At 51.4% G+C, this 15824-nt stretch overlaps 1 protein-coding gene across 4 annotated transcripts in view; it reads right to left on the bottom strand.

The window, feature by feature from the left end:
• Positions 1-1628: 1628 nt before the first annotated feature.
• EXOC6B (exocyst complex component 6B) overlaps positions 1629-15824 on the bottom strand; it is a 296115-nt gene continuing 281919 nt past the window's right edge. For 2 of the 4 annotated variants that reach the window (XM_058024491.1, XM_058024492.1), the window contains 2 exons: positions 10428-10540; positions 1629-3561 (listed from right to left, as the gene is read on the bottom strand). In XM_058024491.1, the coding sequence (XP_057880474.1) occupies positions 3435-3561; positions 10428-10540 (240 nt within the window). In that variant the 3' untranslated portion in view covers positions 1629-3434. The other 2 variants (XM_058024489.1, XM_058024490.1) reach the window with 1 other exon arrangement.

Raw genomic sequence — 15824 nt, 5'->3', positions numbered from 1 at the left:
ACAAGAGAGGGGCTGGAGCAGCAGCTTTGGGGTGAAGCAAGCTCCCCATGAGCTCCTCCCCTCCATCTCGGAATTTTTGGGGTGAATCCCAGCCGATCCCGGCATGTTCTGGTCGCTTCCCGCCGATCCACGGCGTTCCCAGTGGACAGCAGAGCTGGGATCATCCTGGGATGAGATTTATGGGATTTGTGTTCCCTTGGAGCTGCCAGCAGTGGGATAAATATGGAATTGTGGCAGGGGGGATATGAGGGGTCTCCAGTCCCATGGAGCTGTAGGAAAAACAGGACAGAGATCCCAAAAATCCTGCGGGATCAAGGGAAGAGACACAAGCCCAGCCAGAGTGTGGGATGGTGTTTGGATGCTCCAAACCCCTCCAAGGCCCCAAAAAGCACCAAACCCAACCCAGAAATAAAGGGAAAACCCCAGCAGAGGCAGGAGACACCCAAGGGTGAGGAATCTCTGCCTGGGATTTGGGTTCGGGTTGGAATCTCTGCCTGGGATTTGGGTTCTGGTTGGAATCTCTGCCTGGGATTTGGGTTCTGGTTGGAATCTCTGCCTGGGATTTGGGTTCTGGTTGGAATTTGATCCCAAAACTTTGTCACGAGGGACGTGACAGCAGAGATGTCCCCAGAGCGGCCACAGCTCTGTCCCAGCCTCACTTCCAAGGAATTTGGGGCCACCACGACCCTTCCCACAGCTCCTGTCTGAAATTCCACCTTCCCCAAAGCAGCCAATTCTGGAGAAACCAACCCCAAAACAGCATCATCCCAACTCCTCCTATTCCCATCCGAGTGGGAGCTGGGATTGGATCTGGAACAAAGTGCAAAAATCCCTGGGAGCATCTGGCTTGGACTCCAGCCCCAGGAATACCCAAAAAATCCCAGGAAAACCCCTCCTTTCCCACCTTCCAGGTGCTGGTGGCTCAGGCAGAACATCCCATGGATGGGTTGGGCTGCAAATTCCCACTTTGGACACCTTTTATGAGATAATTCCCAACTCCTGGAATGCCTGACAACTCCTGAAGAAGGAAAGAAGCTTCTTGGGAAGCCTAATTTGAGTTTTAATATAATTTTTTCCCACTACTGCTGGAATATATTTTGCTGGAGATGGGAAAAATTATGGGATGATCCAATTTTCTTTTCTTAAAAAATAAAATCCACTAAGGAACGCTCAGTGGATGTGGAGCGAGGTGTAAGAGCAGCAGTATTCATTCTGGAAAGCTGGAAATCTCGGATTTGGGTCCTGCCCCCGTTTCCCACCCCCCTTTTAAATTCCCTGCAGCGACTTTTCCCTCCTAAGCAATTCCATCCGTGTCGGAGGACACCCATCATTAGGAAGGGACTGAGAGGGGATTTGGGATGTCTTCCAGGGCCTTTTTTTTGGGGCAATCTGTTTAAAAGATTAATTTTGCTTGGAAGTGATGGAACATCTCTCAGAACAAAAAGTTAATTGGGACCAGAGTCCCAAAATCCCATTTTTCATCCCGGGCTCTGACTTGCGGTTCCGGCTCTTGACCTCCCGAGATCAGGAACTCCCAGAATCTCTCCCTTGGCCGGATTTGACTTCTCCAGCAGCAAATCCTGAGTGCCAGGAGCTGGTTTGGAGGATCCCAATCCTGGTTTTTCAAACAAAAAAAAAAACCCTGAAGGAGCGAGGAAACCCATGCCAGGTTGCTGTTCCTGGAATCAGGGAGATGGGAAGGGGATCCAGCGTGGATTTGGGAAGGGTGAGAGCTGCCTGGAGCTGTCTGGAAATGAGGCTTTGCTGGGTTTTTTTTTTGTGGGAATACCTTGTGGAGTGCAATACAGGAGGGGAAAATGGAATTTTGGGATGGCAGCACAAAATCCCTTCCCTGTGTCCCGGGATTTCTGCTTCCTCTCCATCCCACTCCCGGAATTCCCATCCCTTGTCCCTCTGGGTCATTTCCAGAGGTGTCTCCAAAGCTGATCCCTTTCTGGCCACGCTGACTCCAACTTTCCTTCACCTGCTGCTTCTCCCATCATTCCTCCTCCATATCCCTCCAGGAGGAGCTCACAAGGAACCTCCGATCCCTCTCCAAATCCAAGGAATTACAAATTTTCCCTCTTATTAATGAAAACAATCCCTTGGTCCCTGTAGCTGGAGATGGCTGGGACAGCCCAGGAGCTCCAGGGGGTCATTCCTGACTGTGTTCCCATTTAATTTTGGGATGGAGCCAAAGGAACCTTCTCCAAGTGAAAACCAACCCCAAAATATTGCTGAGGAGCAAGGTGGGAAGGAAAAACCTCTGGATTGGTGCATCCAGAGGGTTGGGAATGGGCACAGGAGCAGCAGCTCAGGGCTGCAACAACCACCAGGGAGATTGGAATTCCCTTTGAGGGTTTGGGAATGTGGCTGGATAACGTGAGGAATTAGAGGAAGGTGAGAAGGGCAAAAATCCCCCTCTGGAAGTGGAACCCTGGGATTAAATCCTGTTGGTGGCCACCTGGCTTGAGCAGATTTATGGGGACCTTCAGGACAGGGGGAATTTTATCCACAGGCACTTTGGAGCAGCGCTGCTCCATGGGGAATCTCCCAGTGCTCCAGGAGATTCCCACTGGTCCAGCTCCAAAACTTCCCAGGGAAGCTCTCCCCATGGAGCCATCAGCAGGAGAGGGAGGATGGGACACCAGCATGGAAAAGAGAGGGAAAAACCCCTCCTGGACACTGGGAGATCCCACTGTGCCTTCCCTTCATCCCTGTGAGCATCCATCCCTTCCCGTTCCCTATCCATGGATGTGTCCAGCAGCATCCCAGCCCCACAGTACTGCCACAGGACACATTCCCAGATTATCCTTCAGCTGTGCCTTCCCAAATCTGATGGAGGAGGCTGCTCCAAACCCTTCTCCATGATCCCACAGCCCCTGGCAGGTCCCAGAGTGGAGCTCAGGGATGGTTATGGACATGCTGGAAAGGGTCACGATTCCAGGGATTTGCAGGCTAACGTGGAAATCAGCCCGTGGAGGGGGAAAAGAGGAGAAAAAACCCCTAGGAAATCCCTTTTTCCTACCTAAATCCAAACCACAGGACACACTGAGGGTGACCCTCTTCCCTCTGCCCAGAGAACCCATGGCTCTTCCCAGATTTCTCATTTTTCCAAGGGAATAAATTAACAAAAGGAAGGCAGGATGATCCCTTCAATTTGGCTTTGACAAAAACAAAAAACAAGAACCCAGTCCGGGTGCGAACTTCTCCCAGGCTCCAAGAATTCCCATCACTTCCTAAACCCCTGAAAATAGGAGTTTATCCAGGAGACTCCTGCCACCACCTCTTTTTCCCAGGATTGTTCCACCGGGAGCGTTTTGCCGTCGGGGGGGAGGCTCCGCGGAGACTTTCCAGGCGAATAAAAAAATACAAATCTTCTCTCCCAACGAGATTCCCGAAGTCCAGGCCGCGGGAAGGAGATCCCGAGCCCCTCAGGAGTGGTGGCTGTTGATGAGGCCGCGCAGCTGCTTGGCCACGGTGTCGATCAACTTCTGCTTGTCCCGCTCGTTTTTCCGGAATTGGGCGAAAACGTTGTTTTTCCTGCTGGTGTCCCGCATCCTGCACGGAGCACAAACAGGTTATGGAACGGGGATTGGGAATGTCCAGTGCTCAGGGATCAGCACGTGGAATTTCAAGCCTCTACACCAAATTCTAGGGCATTTTTCATGCTTTAAATCCCTCCAATCCCAATCAACACTACTTTGGAGTCTCCCCAATTCCCACTAGTTTTTCCGGAATTGGGTGAAAGCGTTGTTTTTCCTGCTGGTGTCCTGCATCCTGCATGGAGTACAAACAGGTTATGGAACAGGGATTGGGAATGTCCAGTGGTCTGAGAGGAGAACATGGAATTTCCAACCTCTACACCAATTTTTGGGGCATTTTTCATCCCAATCATGGAGCCACTTTGGGGTCTCCCCAATTCCCGCTCTTTTTTTCCGGAATTGGGCGAAAACGTTGTTTTTCCTGCTGGTGTCCCGCATCCTGCACGGAGCACAAACAGGTTATGGAACGGGGATTGGGAATGTCCAGTGCTCAGGGATCAGCACGTGGAATTTCAAGCCTCTACACCAAATTTTGGGGCATTTTTCATGCTTTAAATCCCTCCAATCCCAATCAACACTACTTTGGAGTCTCCCCAATTCCCACTCTTTTTTCCGGAACTGGGTGAAAACGTTGTTTTTCCTGCTGGTGTCCCACATCCTGCATGGAGCACAAACAGGTTATGGAATGAGGATTGGGAATGTCCAGTGCTCAGGGATGAGCACGTGGAATTTCAAGCCTCTACACCAAATTTTGGGGCATTTTTCATCCCAATCAATGCCACTTTGGGGTCTCCCCAAATCCTGCTCACTTTATGGAATTGGGTGAAAACATTGTTTTTCCTGCTGGTGTCCCGCATCCTGCAGGGAGCACAAACAGGTTATGGAACAGGGATTGGGAATATCCAGTGGTCTAAAAGGAGCACATGGAATTTCCAAGCTCTACACCAATTTTTTTTTTTTTAATTTTCAGGTGTTTTTGTTTTAAACCCCTCCAACCCCAATCAACACCACTTTGGGGTCTCTCCCTAATCCCAAATGCAGGAAATCCTGAATCCTGCATGTGGATCCCTCTTCCAAGCAGGGATTTCTCCATCCCCACGTCACCTTCTGTGGTGGTGGTGGAATTTGAGGAGGAAATTTGGAAATCAGCATGAAATCCACAGAATTAAGATTTTTTAATTAAAACTTGCGTGCACGAGATGCAGCTTTAAAGGAGGCTGGGAAGGTCTGGAGTTGTGAATTTAAATTTTATAAAGTATTCCAGGGAATCACGGAATGTTTGGGTTGGAAGGGACCTTAAATCCCATCCATTTCCAACCCCCTGCCATGGAGGTTGCCACTATCCCATTTTTTTCTCAATGAATAAAAAATATAAATTATATAAATGTATATAATTTATATTAAATATAACATGGAATAATTCCCATTCCAGGAAGGAATCCAGCTGTTTGGAAGGAGCATGGTGTCTCCAGGAGGTCTCCATAAATCCAGAGCCCAGTAGAGCAGGAGGTGGGTTGGGGGCAAAGCTGGGAGGGGGTCATGCACTCCTGAATTCCCAAATCCATATTTTGGGGGGAACAGGGCTTGGAACACTTCCCAAGGGTGCTGAGAAGGGAAAAAATTCCCGCCAAGATCAACTTCCCAGCAGCTCCTGAAGGCACAATCTCCCAAAATCCAACCTGCTGGGGCTCGGCTCTTCCAAATTATCCCAATTTGTAAAAGATTTTCTGGGCAAATCAGATCTGGCAGAGGCTGAAGACTTTGGATGCATCCCATAATCCCAGTTTTTGGCAGTGGGGACCTAAAGGAAGCATTGAAGTGACAAGGACATGGTGCTGATGATCCCTGGGAAGCTGGCACTGGATCATCCCAAGGGTCTGGAGTCAACTGAGCATAATCCCAACCTCTCCAAACTTCTGGAACACAAACAAACATTCAAGGTTTTCCAGGCTTCAATCTCCTCGAAAGAGCCACAGGGAATCTGAAATGTTCCCAAAACCACCAGGCTTGGAACTGGGATCCAGGATAACAGCTTTATCCCAAAGGGAATTTACTGGGGTTACCAGAGACGGAGCTGCTCTCCCAATAGGAACAGGAGTGCTTGGAGCACTTCCAGTCATCAAAAAATTGGGATTTGTTTGTTTTTCCCTATTTCTCAGCCACAGAAGGCTGGCAGCTGCTCCTCCAGGAGAACCAGGGAGTGATTGTGCCAATGGGAAGTGGAGTTTGGAGTCACCCAGGTCCTGCTATCGTGGATTTGGGGATAATTATCCTCCCCTGGAGCTCCAAACAGCTCCAGGAGGTCTCCAAGCCCTTTCCCAGGAAGGTTGGGAGCTCTCACGGGTTCCAGAGGGATATCAGCGGTGCTGGAAGTTGATCTGTAACCTTTGGAAAGCTCTTCCCAGCCCTTACACACACTGGGAGTTTTGAGCTTTTCCATCCCGGCACCTTTGGGGCCATCTCCCACCCCGTGGGACCTGCTCAAGTCCATGGAATGTTCCGGAAGCAGCGCACATTCCGTGTGAGAAAACCTTGGGGTGTGTTGGGATGAGCTGAATGGATAAACCTCTGGATCGGGACGGAAAGGGATTGCAGCTGGAGCCCTGATTCCAAATAAACCCACAGAGATGGATCTGGAGAAGTCTGTGAGCTGCTGGGATCTCCAGACACCACGTGAAGGTGCAAACACTGAGCTATTAATTAATCAAGAAACAGGACAGAAAATCCTGCAGGATTTGGGATGGGCTGTGCAGATCCATGGGGTTTTTTCCCTGAGAAGGGCTTTGGGATAACTGGGAGTGCCCACATCAAACCCACAGAAATGGATCTGGAAAAGTCTGGGAGCTGCTGGGATATCCAGACACCATGTGAATGTGCAAGCACTAATCTACTAACTATTATTAATTAATTAAGATACAGGACATAAAATCCTGTAGGATTTGGGATGGGCTGTGTAGATCCACAGGTTTTTTTTCCTGAGCAGAGCTTTGGGATTACTGGGAGTGCCATCAACAAAACCCACAGAGGTGGATCTGGAAAAGTCTGGGAGCATCTGGGAGCTGCTGGAATCTCCAGACTCCACGTGAAGGTGCAAGCAGTGAAACATTAAATAAGATTAATTAATTAAGCTGCCCACAGGACACAAAATCCTGCAGGATTTGGGATGGGCTGTGCAGCTCCCCAGTTTTATTTCTCTGAGCAGAGCCTCGGGATAATCGCGGGTTTGGAAGCCGGTCCCAGGATTAGAAGTGAAAGGAAGGGAAAGGCGAGCTCGGCGCTGTCCCCACCCCTGTCAACAAACACCACCTCGGAGAGAGCCGAGCTTTGTCTCAATTAATCCGGGAGGGGAAGAAAGCAGCGCGGTAAAAGCTCCTCTTTTAGCTCTAATTAGTGCATTTGGGAGGATCGGGTTGCTCAGGGCCCCGCTCCAGAGGCACTTTGCATTTCCAGCGTTTCGGGCTCCATTGAGAGCGGACAATCGGGGCCCTGCCAGGTGAGGGTGAAAGCCCGAGCGAGCGCATACTTACACCCGGGATATCCTGGGAGAGACACAGACACCGGGGTGATAAGGGACACAGATAACCAGGAGAACAGGTTACAGGCTGAGCCGGCCCCGCTCAGAATTCCCCCCGGGATTCCCGGCGGGATGGGAGGCAGAGGATGTGCCTGGAGCGAGGAGCCTCGGGAGAGCTGGTGGGGGATGGACAGAGACCCCTCCGATGGGATCCCTGGGAATGTCCAAAGCCAGGATGGATTTGGAGCAGTCTGGGATGGTGGGAGCTGTCCCTGCCATGGATGGGAGAGGGAATGGGATGATCCTTAAGGTTCCTTCCAACACAACCCATTCCAGAATTCTGCAGTCCCTCTGCTCTGGGAGAGCTGGGAATGTTCCCCTGGAGAAGGGAAAAACCCAGAGAATCTGCAAAGTCCCTGAAGGGGCTCCAGGAGAGCTGGAGAGGGACTAGGGACAAGGCCTGCAGGGACAGGAGCCAGGGAATGGCTCCCACTGGGAAAGGGCAAATTGGGCTGGGATCTTGGCAAGGAATTGCTGGCTGGGAGGGTGGGCAGGGGCTGGGCTGGAATTGCCAGATTTGCTGTGGCTGCCCCTGGATCCCTGGCAGTGTCCAAGGCCAGGTTGGACATTGGGGCTTGGATCCACCTGGGATAGTGGGAGGTGTCCCTGCCCATGGATGTGTTGGGAATGGGATGATCCTTAAGGTTCCTTTCAACCCAAACCATTCCAGGATTTTATGACTTTATGAAATGAGCCAGGCTGGGGTTTGGTGACATTTTAACACCAAGTGCGGAGCTGCTCTCCTGCTGTCCCACTGCCTTCCCAGCCTCTGCCATGATCCCACCTCACTGCCTGCCTCAACTCCCCAGCTCTCCCAGATGCTGCATGGCCAAACTCCCAGATTTTGGGCGTCCCTTTATTTTAGCAGTTTGCTGCTAGCTCTGAATAAACCTCTCACCTGAATAAACTTTCCCACCTCGGACGCTGGGTTATGAATTCCCTGTGTATCACAGAATTATCCCGGCTGGAAGAGCCCTCTAAGGTCACCAAATCCAACCATCCCCAGCATTTCCACACCCATCCCTGACCCACGGCCCCAAATAACCCAGGGATAACACAACCCATAAAATACCAGTCTAAAAACAATGCCACGAGGTGTAAAAGTCCTTTAAGTCCAGTTTAGTCCCTGTGTCCCTCACTGGTGCCCTCGGGGTGTCCTGGGGTGCTGTGACATCCGTTCTTCTCCTCTGGTGGAGAGGAGCTGGACCATGGTGACACAGAGGGAGCCACAAAGTTCACAAACACCCCAAGGTCGCTCACAGAATCAGAGATTCAGGGAATAATTTGAGTGGGAAGGGATCTTTAAAGCCCATCTAGTGCCACCCCCATGGCACCACTGTCCCTGGGTGTTCCAACCCCATCCCAACCCAGCCTTGGGCACTTCCAGGGATGCAGCTGGGGTTGGATTAACCACGGAATCAGAGCATGGGGAGCAGTTTGAGGTGATTTGGGGTCTCTCTTTCTCCTCAAGGAGGAGCTAATGAGTTTAGGGATGGTTGGGGCCATCCCTTCGAACCAATTTGGGTTGGAATGGATCTTTAAAGCCCATCCAGTGCCACCCCCACGGCACCACTGTCCCGGGGTGTTCCAACCCCATCCCAACCCAGCCTTGGGCACTTCCAGCTGGGGTTGGATTAACCACGGAATCAGAGCATGAGGGGGAGTTTGAGGTGATTTGGGGTCTCTCCTTCTCCTCAAGGAGGACGTGACAAGTTTAGGGATGGGGCCACATTTCCAGAAGAACATTCAAGGCCCCAGGATCCCAGGAAGTGTCCAAGGCCAGGTTGGACAGGGCTTGGAGCAGCCTGGGACAGTGGGAGGTGTCCTCCCCATGAAACTGGATGGGCTTTAAGGTCCCTTTCCCACCCAAACCATTCCACAATTCCACGAGGATCCCCTCCTGCCCTCTCCTCCGTGCAGGACCCAACACTGCGGCGCCCGTGCCAGGAGCCGCTCGGAAAATGCTAAATTCCCATTTTTTGGCTCGTTCTCTGTCCCACCAGCTGGAAAACGACCTGGGAGGTCTGCTGGGAGCAGGAGCAGAGTGGATCCTTCCCAAGCCAGCTTGGAGCTGGACCAGCGGAGATCATCTGGGAGACCCACCACGGGCAGGGGTGACAGGCAAAGCAAATCCCGCTTTTCCTGAGGCAAATCCCGCAGCGCTCCCGGGACTGGCAGAGCCCCCCAGGAGCCACCCCGGAGCCCCGGGCGCTGTTCCCGGCACCACTCCAGGGTTTGGGATGGAGCCGTGCGGAGCATGAGAACGACGGCCCTCAAAGGATGGATTGAGGGAGCCCCGGAGGCTCCTCCGGCCCCACGGAACCGGGATCGGGGCTCTCTGGGAACCCCACGCAAGGGAGGAGGGAGAAACGGGAATAAATGAGAATAGGAAGAGATGGAAATACAAATGTAGGGGTGTGTAGAAATAGAAAAAAAAAAATAGAGATACAAATACAGGAATAGAAATAAAATGAAATATAAAACCACAAAAATATGGAAGTATGGAAATATAGGAATTTAGATAAAAATACAGAAACAGAAATAAATAGGAAATAAAATATGGAAATAAAAATAGAAATAAATAGAACTATAGAAATAAAAAATAAAAGTATAGAAATATAGAAATAAAGTTATACAGAAATGTAGAAATAAAAATACAGAAACAGAAATAAATATAGAACTAGAAATAAATTTTAAAAGAAATACAAAGAAATATAAGTATAGAACTGTGGAAATAAATGGAAATAAAAATACAGAAATAGGAATAAATATAGAATTAAATAGAAATAAATATAAACAGAAATACATAAATAAAATTCAAAATATAGAAATAGAAATGAAAATAGAAATAAAAAGAAATAGAAATGCAGAAACACAGAAACAGAATGGAATAAAACAGAATATTCTCAGGTGGAAGGGAACCTACAACAACACGGTCCAACTGCCTGACCACTTCACAACCAAAAATTGTTCATAGCATTGTCCAAACACTGAAAAATTTGGGATAGCCACTCCTGCCTGCAGCCCAGCACATTTTAAAGGATTTTTGAGCTGGAGGTTCATCTCTAAAGTGAAATTTTCTGGTAGGACAAGCAAAACTCTGCTTAAGAGCCAATAAAAAGAAGAACCTGCAGCCAAGCCATTCCATTTGGATAATGTGGGATTCAGGTCAATGCGATAAAATGGGATTTTTCCATCTGAATTTCCTCTGTCCACTTGGGGCTGAGATCTTTGTTCACAGGGATGGAAAGAGCTGCTAAAGCATGATGGGAGTGGAAATTCTTCCAGGATTTGGGGGCCACACTCACTTTTCCAGCAGGATGAGGGCTGTGGTGGGGTTCACACGAAGGTACTTGCACGTGGGCTGTCCGTAGTCGGCCAGATATGTCGACCAATCCCACTGGATGAACAGATCCAGGAGCTGGAAAAGAAAACCAAATAGGGTCTGAAAAAGCTGGAAAAGGCAGCAGGTGTTTCCCTCAAAGGTGGCAGAGGTCCTGGGCAGGTGGAGTTATCAATAAAAAAAATGAATTTGGGTTTTATTAATTTGTTTAATATTATTCTGTTAAGGTTTCATCATTAACTTGATTGTACTTCATTGTTAATTTAGGGATATTTTACATTGATTAATGCAGGGCTGCATTAATTTAGCCATTGAGCATTCCTGCTCTGTGATTCCTAATTTTTGGGATTTGAGGGGGATTTGAGGTCTGAGGCACCTCAAGGATGCTCTCAGCTATGGCAGAAGGAAACTTTTGGGGTCAAAGTCACCACAAAGTTCTGTCCCCAGACAACCCCCAGTGTCATTCTAACCATTCCCCACGGATTTCTCACCACCCTGGGCCCACCCCAACACCCTCCAAGTGCTCTGCAGGCATCTCCAAAGCCCAGAGGAGTTTGGGAGGTTATTCTGGGTGAGTGCAGCTCCCGGAGCTGGGAGTCCCAGGTGCTTTCCACACATTGGTAAGAGAAACCACCAGGCCTTGGCAGCAGGGGAAGGAACAGGGATTAACTCGGCCATCCATGACGGCTGCAGACTGCCAAAATTCCCACCCGCAGCCTTTTGTGTCCACAAATGACCCCACTCCTCCCAGCCAGGTGAGGGATGGGCAAACAACAGCCCAGGTTGCCCAAATGCCCTCTTCCCACCTCATTCCCATCCTTGTTTTCCTTAAAAAACCAGGAGCTGCCATGGCCTCCTCACATGAGGATCTCCTCACCTCGATGAGGACTTGGCTTCTCTACCTGCCCATGAGGGCAAGAATTCGCTGTGCATCAGAGAATTATTCTGGCTGGAAGAGCCCTCCAAGGTCACCAAATCCAACCATTCCCCAGCATTTCTACATCCATCCCTCACCCACAGGTCAGGGATGTTCCCTAAATGCCCAAGTTCCCTAAATGCCCTCTTCCCACACTGTTCCTATCCTTATTTTCTTTAAAAAACCAGGAGCTGCCATGCCCTCCTCAACTGAGGATCTCCTCACCTCGATGAGGACTTGGCTTCTCCACCTACCCATGAAGGCACAGTTTAGGTTCCCTGAATGCCCTCTTCCCACACCAATCCTATCCTTATTTTCCTTAAAAAACCAGGAGCTGGCATGACCTCCTCACATGTGGATGTTCTCATCTCAATGAGGACTTGGCTTCTCCACCCACCCATGAAGGCACAGTCCAATGCCCTCTTCCCACCCCACTCCCACCCTTGTTTTCCTTAAAAACCAGGCTCTCCCCTTCCCTCCCCACACGTGGATCTCCTCACCTCGACTAGGACTCGCCTTCTCCACCCACCCTCAGCAGCACAGCCCAGCATTCCCGGGATGCGGCCTCCACCTCTGCCCCACCCACAGCAGGTTAATTAAGAGCTCCTGCCGTTCTCCCCTCCCAGAGATCCCATCTTGGAGCGCTGCTGTGACCACTCTATTTGGGGACAGCCTGCCAAGCGTGTGGACGTCTTCATTGCCCGCTCGGCGCGTCCTGGTGCCCACCACCGGGGCCGGGAGAGGCCGGGCCCATCCCGCGGCCAAGCGGGGCCCATAGAGGCCTCATTGTCCCCGCGTCGCCATGGTTTTCCTGGAGGCCCCGGCGCTGTTTAACAACGCATCTTGCCCCGCCAAGAAGGGGATTTAGCTCCTCCGAGACCTCCAGATACAAAACAAAAATGTGCAACAAGATTCTTTTTGACTATGTAGGTCAGGGCAAGGAAAACAAGCTGTCGGGAACAATCCCCCGGGCTGGCGGGGGGGATGGATTAGCTGGGACCTAAGAGGGCTTTTCCAGCCCGGGTCCCGCTCGGCTTTGTTCAGCGGGGCCTTTGTGTTGAACTACAAACCCGAGCTGAACATCATTGGCAGGAGGTTTTTCCAAGGGGGCACCTTCAAGAGAGACAACCTTAAATATGATTTCACAGGCGCTTTTCAGGCCCGAGCACCAGGGCCAAAACGCTTCCGCGGGGCTTGGCGGCTGCTGGGAGGAGTCGCATGGTTATAGAGGCTCAAAGGGAACCCCCACAACGCGCCAAAGACCTCTTGCTGGTGGCCCCTGGGAGGCTGAACGTGCCTCAGGCAAATCCCAAACAAAGCCTGAACGAGTTTCTTGCCATGGAAAGTGCACGGCCTGGCCGGAGCATCCAGGGGCCAGGTAGCCGTTCGTGGGGAGGGGGAATAAAGACCCAAGAGGAAAGGGACGAAGGAAGAAAGGAAACAAAAAAAAGTGAGAATTAGGAATGGGTTTGGAGAAGATGGAATTAAAATACTGGCAGTTGTTTTGGCAGAGGATTGGGAGCAGGGAGCTCAGAGGGATACGGAGCTGCTGCAGGGCTGGAGTTCCTCCGCTCTGGAGCCAGGCTGGCAGAGCTGGGAATGTTCCCCTGGAGAAGAGAAGGCTCCAGGCAGAGCTCAGAGGCCCTTGCAGGGTCTGATGGGGCTCCAGCAGAGCTGGAGAGAAACTGGGGACAAGGCCTGGAGGGACAGGAGCCAGGGAATGGCTTCCACTGCCAGAGAAACTCCAGTGACCTGGAACCATCAACAGCAGCTCCACACGAGACCAGGTGTGCCCAGGTGGCCAATAAGGCCAAGGGCACCTGGGCTGTGCCAACACTGGGGTGGCAGCAAGACCAGGGCAATGCCTGTCCCCTGTTCTGGCACTGCTGAGGTCACAACCTCAAATCCTGGGGCAGTTCTGGGCCTCTCCCAGCAAGAGAGACCCTAAGGGGATGGAGGGTGTCCAGGGCAGGAACAGAGCTGGGAAGGGGCTGCACAATCCTTGAGGGAGCTGGGAAGGGGCTGCAGAATCCTTGAGGGAGCTGGGAAGGGGCTCAGCCTGGAGCAAAGGAGGCTCAGGAGGCCCTTGTGGCTCTGCACAGCTCCTGCCAGGAGGGCACAGCCGGGGGGGTCGGGCTCTGCTCCAGGGAACAGGGACGGGAGCAGAGGGAACGGCCTCAGGGGAGCTCAGGGTGGACATTAGGGAATTTCCCCATGGAAAGGGCTGTCCAACCTGATGGAGACCCTGTCCCTGGAAGGATTTGAAGGCTCCACTTGGGGACATGGGTCAGCAGTGGCCTTGGCAGTGCTGAGGAAAGGCTGGACTCGATCTCTGAGTGCTTTTCCAACCATATTGATTCCGTGACTCCCAGCGCTCCCACCTCGGCCTGGACCTTGCCGGAGCTCTCGCAGAGCCAGACCACCCCCAGGTGGCTCCCGACAGTGACAGATGGGCTGTGTATTTTCCAGCTCGTTGCCCACATCCATCTTTTTTGGCTGGACAGGTCCACGGACGGCCGAGGCCAGCACCTTTGGCCCCGGCTGCCGGCGCTCCCGGCCCGGCCATGGGTTGCACTCTGGAGGGGAGAGGTCCTGCAGGAGGAAACCCGAAGGCTCAGGGAGAGCTGCCTCCAGACGATTTATCTGTCACATAAATGTGGTTTTATTGGTTTTACTGCTTCAACTTTTCACCTCTGCTGCTAAATCTGAACGGGCCGAGGGGAAAGGGAAAAAAAGGGAAAAAAGAGCCGACGGTGTGGGGCTGCTGCGGGTCTGCCGGGGGAGTTTCCAAATCAAATATGCAAATACCATTAATTCCTTAAACTGGAGTCTCCCTTTCAAGGCCATAAATCAAACTCGACAGGACATCCACTGGAGGGTGAGGGGGGAAGGAAAAGGAGAAGAGGGAAAGGGAAAAAACGAGGAGGGAAAAATTAAGAGGAGCTTTCACCACGGTGATGTGGGAGTGGGATAAGATCAGGAAGCTGCAGATGTGCTCAGAGCTGTGGACCTGCAGTTTCCTGGGGTTCCAGGAACACCTTGAGCAGGAGCAGGGAGAGGCGCAGGCACAGCTTTACAAAAATAGAGAAGCGAAGGATGGTTTGAAAAAAATGACAGAAAAAAGGTATTAAAAAAGTACTAAAATTGATTTTATACACATAGATGAGCTTGTACCCAAATTGAAGTGTAGAATTCAAGAGAAGGAAATGCTGGAATGAAAGAATTAAACTGGGAGCCAGCTCCCAGCCTGTCCCAGGTTCCCCTAGAAGAACTTCCCCCCCCCCCCCCCCCCCCCCATTTCATGGAATCATGGAATCATTTAAACTGGAAAAGACCTTTCACATCATCAAATCCAACCACCAGTTCTACCTCAAAACCACTTCCTTTTCACCCCCTCCTTGCACGTCACCACCTCAAACTCTTCAAAAATGTTCTTTTTATCCAAACAGACAAATTTTCAGGCCCCTCACCTCAAGCAGGGGGTGAGGATGGCTGGAAGGTCCCTGCAGGAGGAGACCAGGCCGTGGCTGGGCCCTGCATCCCCCTCCAGATGGGAAGGAGAGCAGGGACAGTTTGTTCTGCCTGACGACAGCGTGGAATCTGGATGGAATCCTCCCGGTCAAGCCAGGAGCACTGGAATGTGAATCCAAACTGACTCCAAACACGGTTTGCAAGCCCTGCCAGAGCTCCTGGAACTAGATCTAAGCCACCACCGGCGTTCGCACGCTTGCGCCTGTGTCACAGTCATGGAATGGGTTGGGTGGGAAGGGACCTCAAAGCCCACCCAGATCCGACCCCATGGACAGGGACACCTCCCACTGTCCCAGGTGGATCCAAGCCCCAGTGTCCAACCTGGCCTTGGACACTGCCAGGGATGGGGCTGTGACTGCTCCACCTGGTCCAGCATCCCCCAACAGGAAATTGCCCCAAAAGTTCCTGACCTGCATGAAACTCCCATGGGAATGCACTAGTTTTCCCAGGAAAAGGGACAGGATTTGGTTAAATAAGAGACGTCCCCTCATCATGGTTTTCCAGTCCTTTAGGGGTGGCTACAGGAGGAGAAGATCTCTCTTCACAAGGAACCCCATGGAGAAGATGAGGAGCAAAGGCTCCAAGGTGCCACAGGAAAGGTTTGACCTCCACACAAGTAAGAAATTCCTTGGACTAAGACCCATCTTCAACTAGGACAACTTCCCCTGGATGTGGTGGTGATCCCACTGCTGGAGGTTTTTGGGATGGACAGGGAAAGGCTCCTTCCATCCATTCCTTCCCCAGACCAGGTTGGACTAAATGGGCCCTCAAGGTCCCTCCGAACCAGGGTGGTTCTTTGATTCCACCCCAGAAAAAACTCTCTGGTCCACCAGGGAAATTACCAGATTTCCTCCTCCCAGGGACAAGGAGGAGCACCAAGAAGGATTTGGTGGGACTGGATGGATTTCGATTCCA

The sequence above is a fragment of the Melospiza georgiana genome, chromosome 5 (assembly GCF_028018845.1).
Source record: "Melospiza georgiana isolate bMelGeo1 chromosome 5, bMelGeo1.pri, whole genome shotgun sequence".
Lineage (NCBI taxonomy): Eukaryota > Metazoa > Chordata > Aves > Passeriformes > Passerellidae > Melospiza > Melospiza georgiana.
The sequence above is the reverse complement of the archived record's forward strand: the minus strand, read 5'-3'. Positions and strand labels throughout refer to the sequence as shown.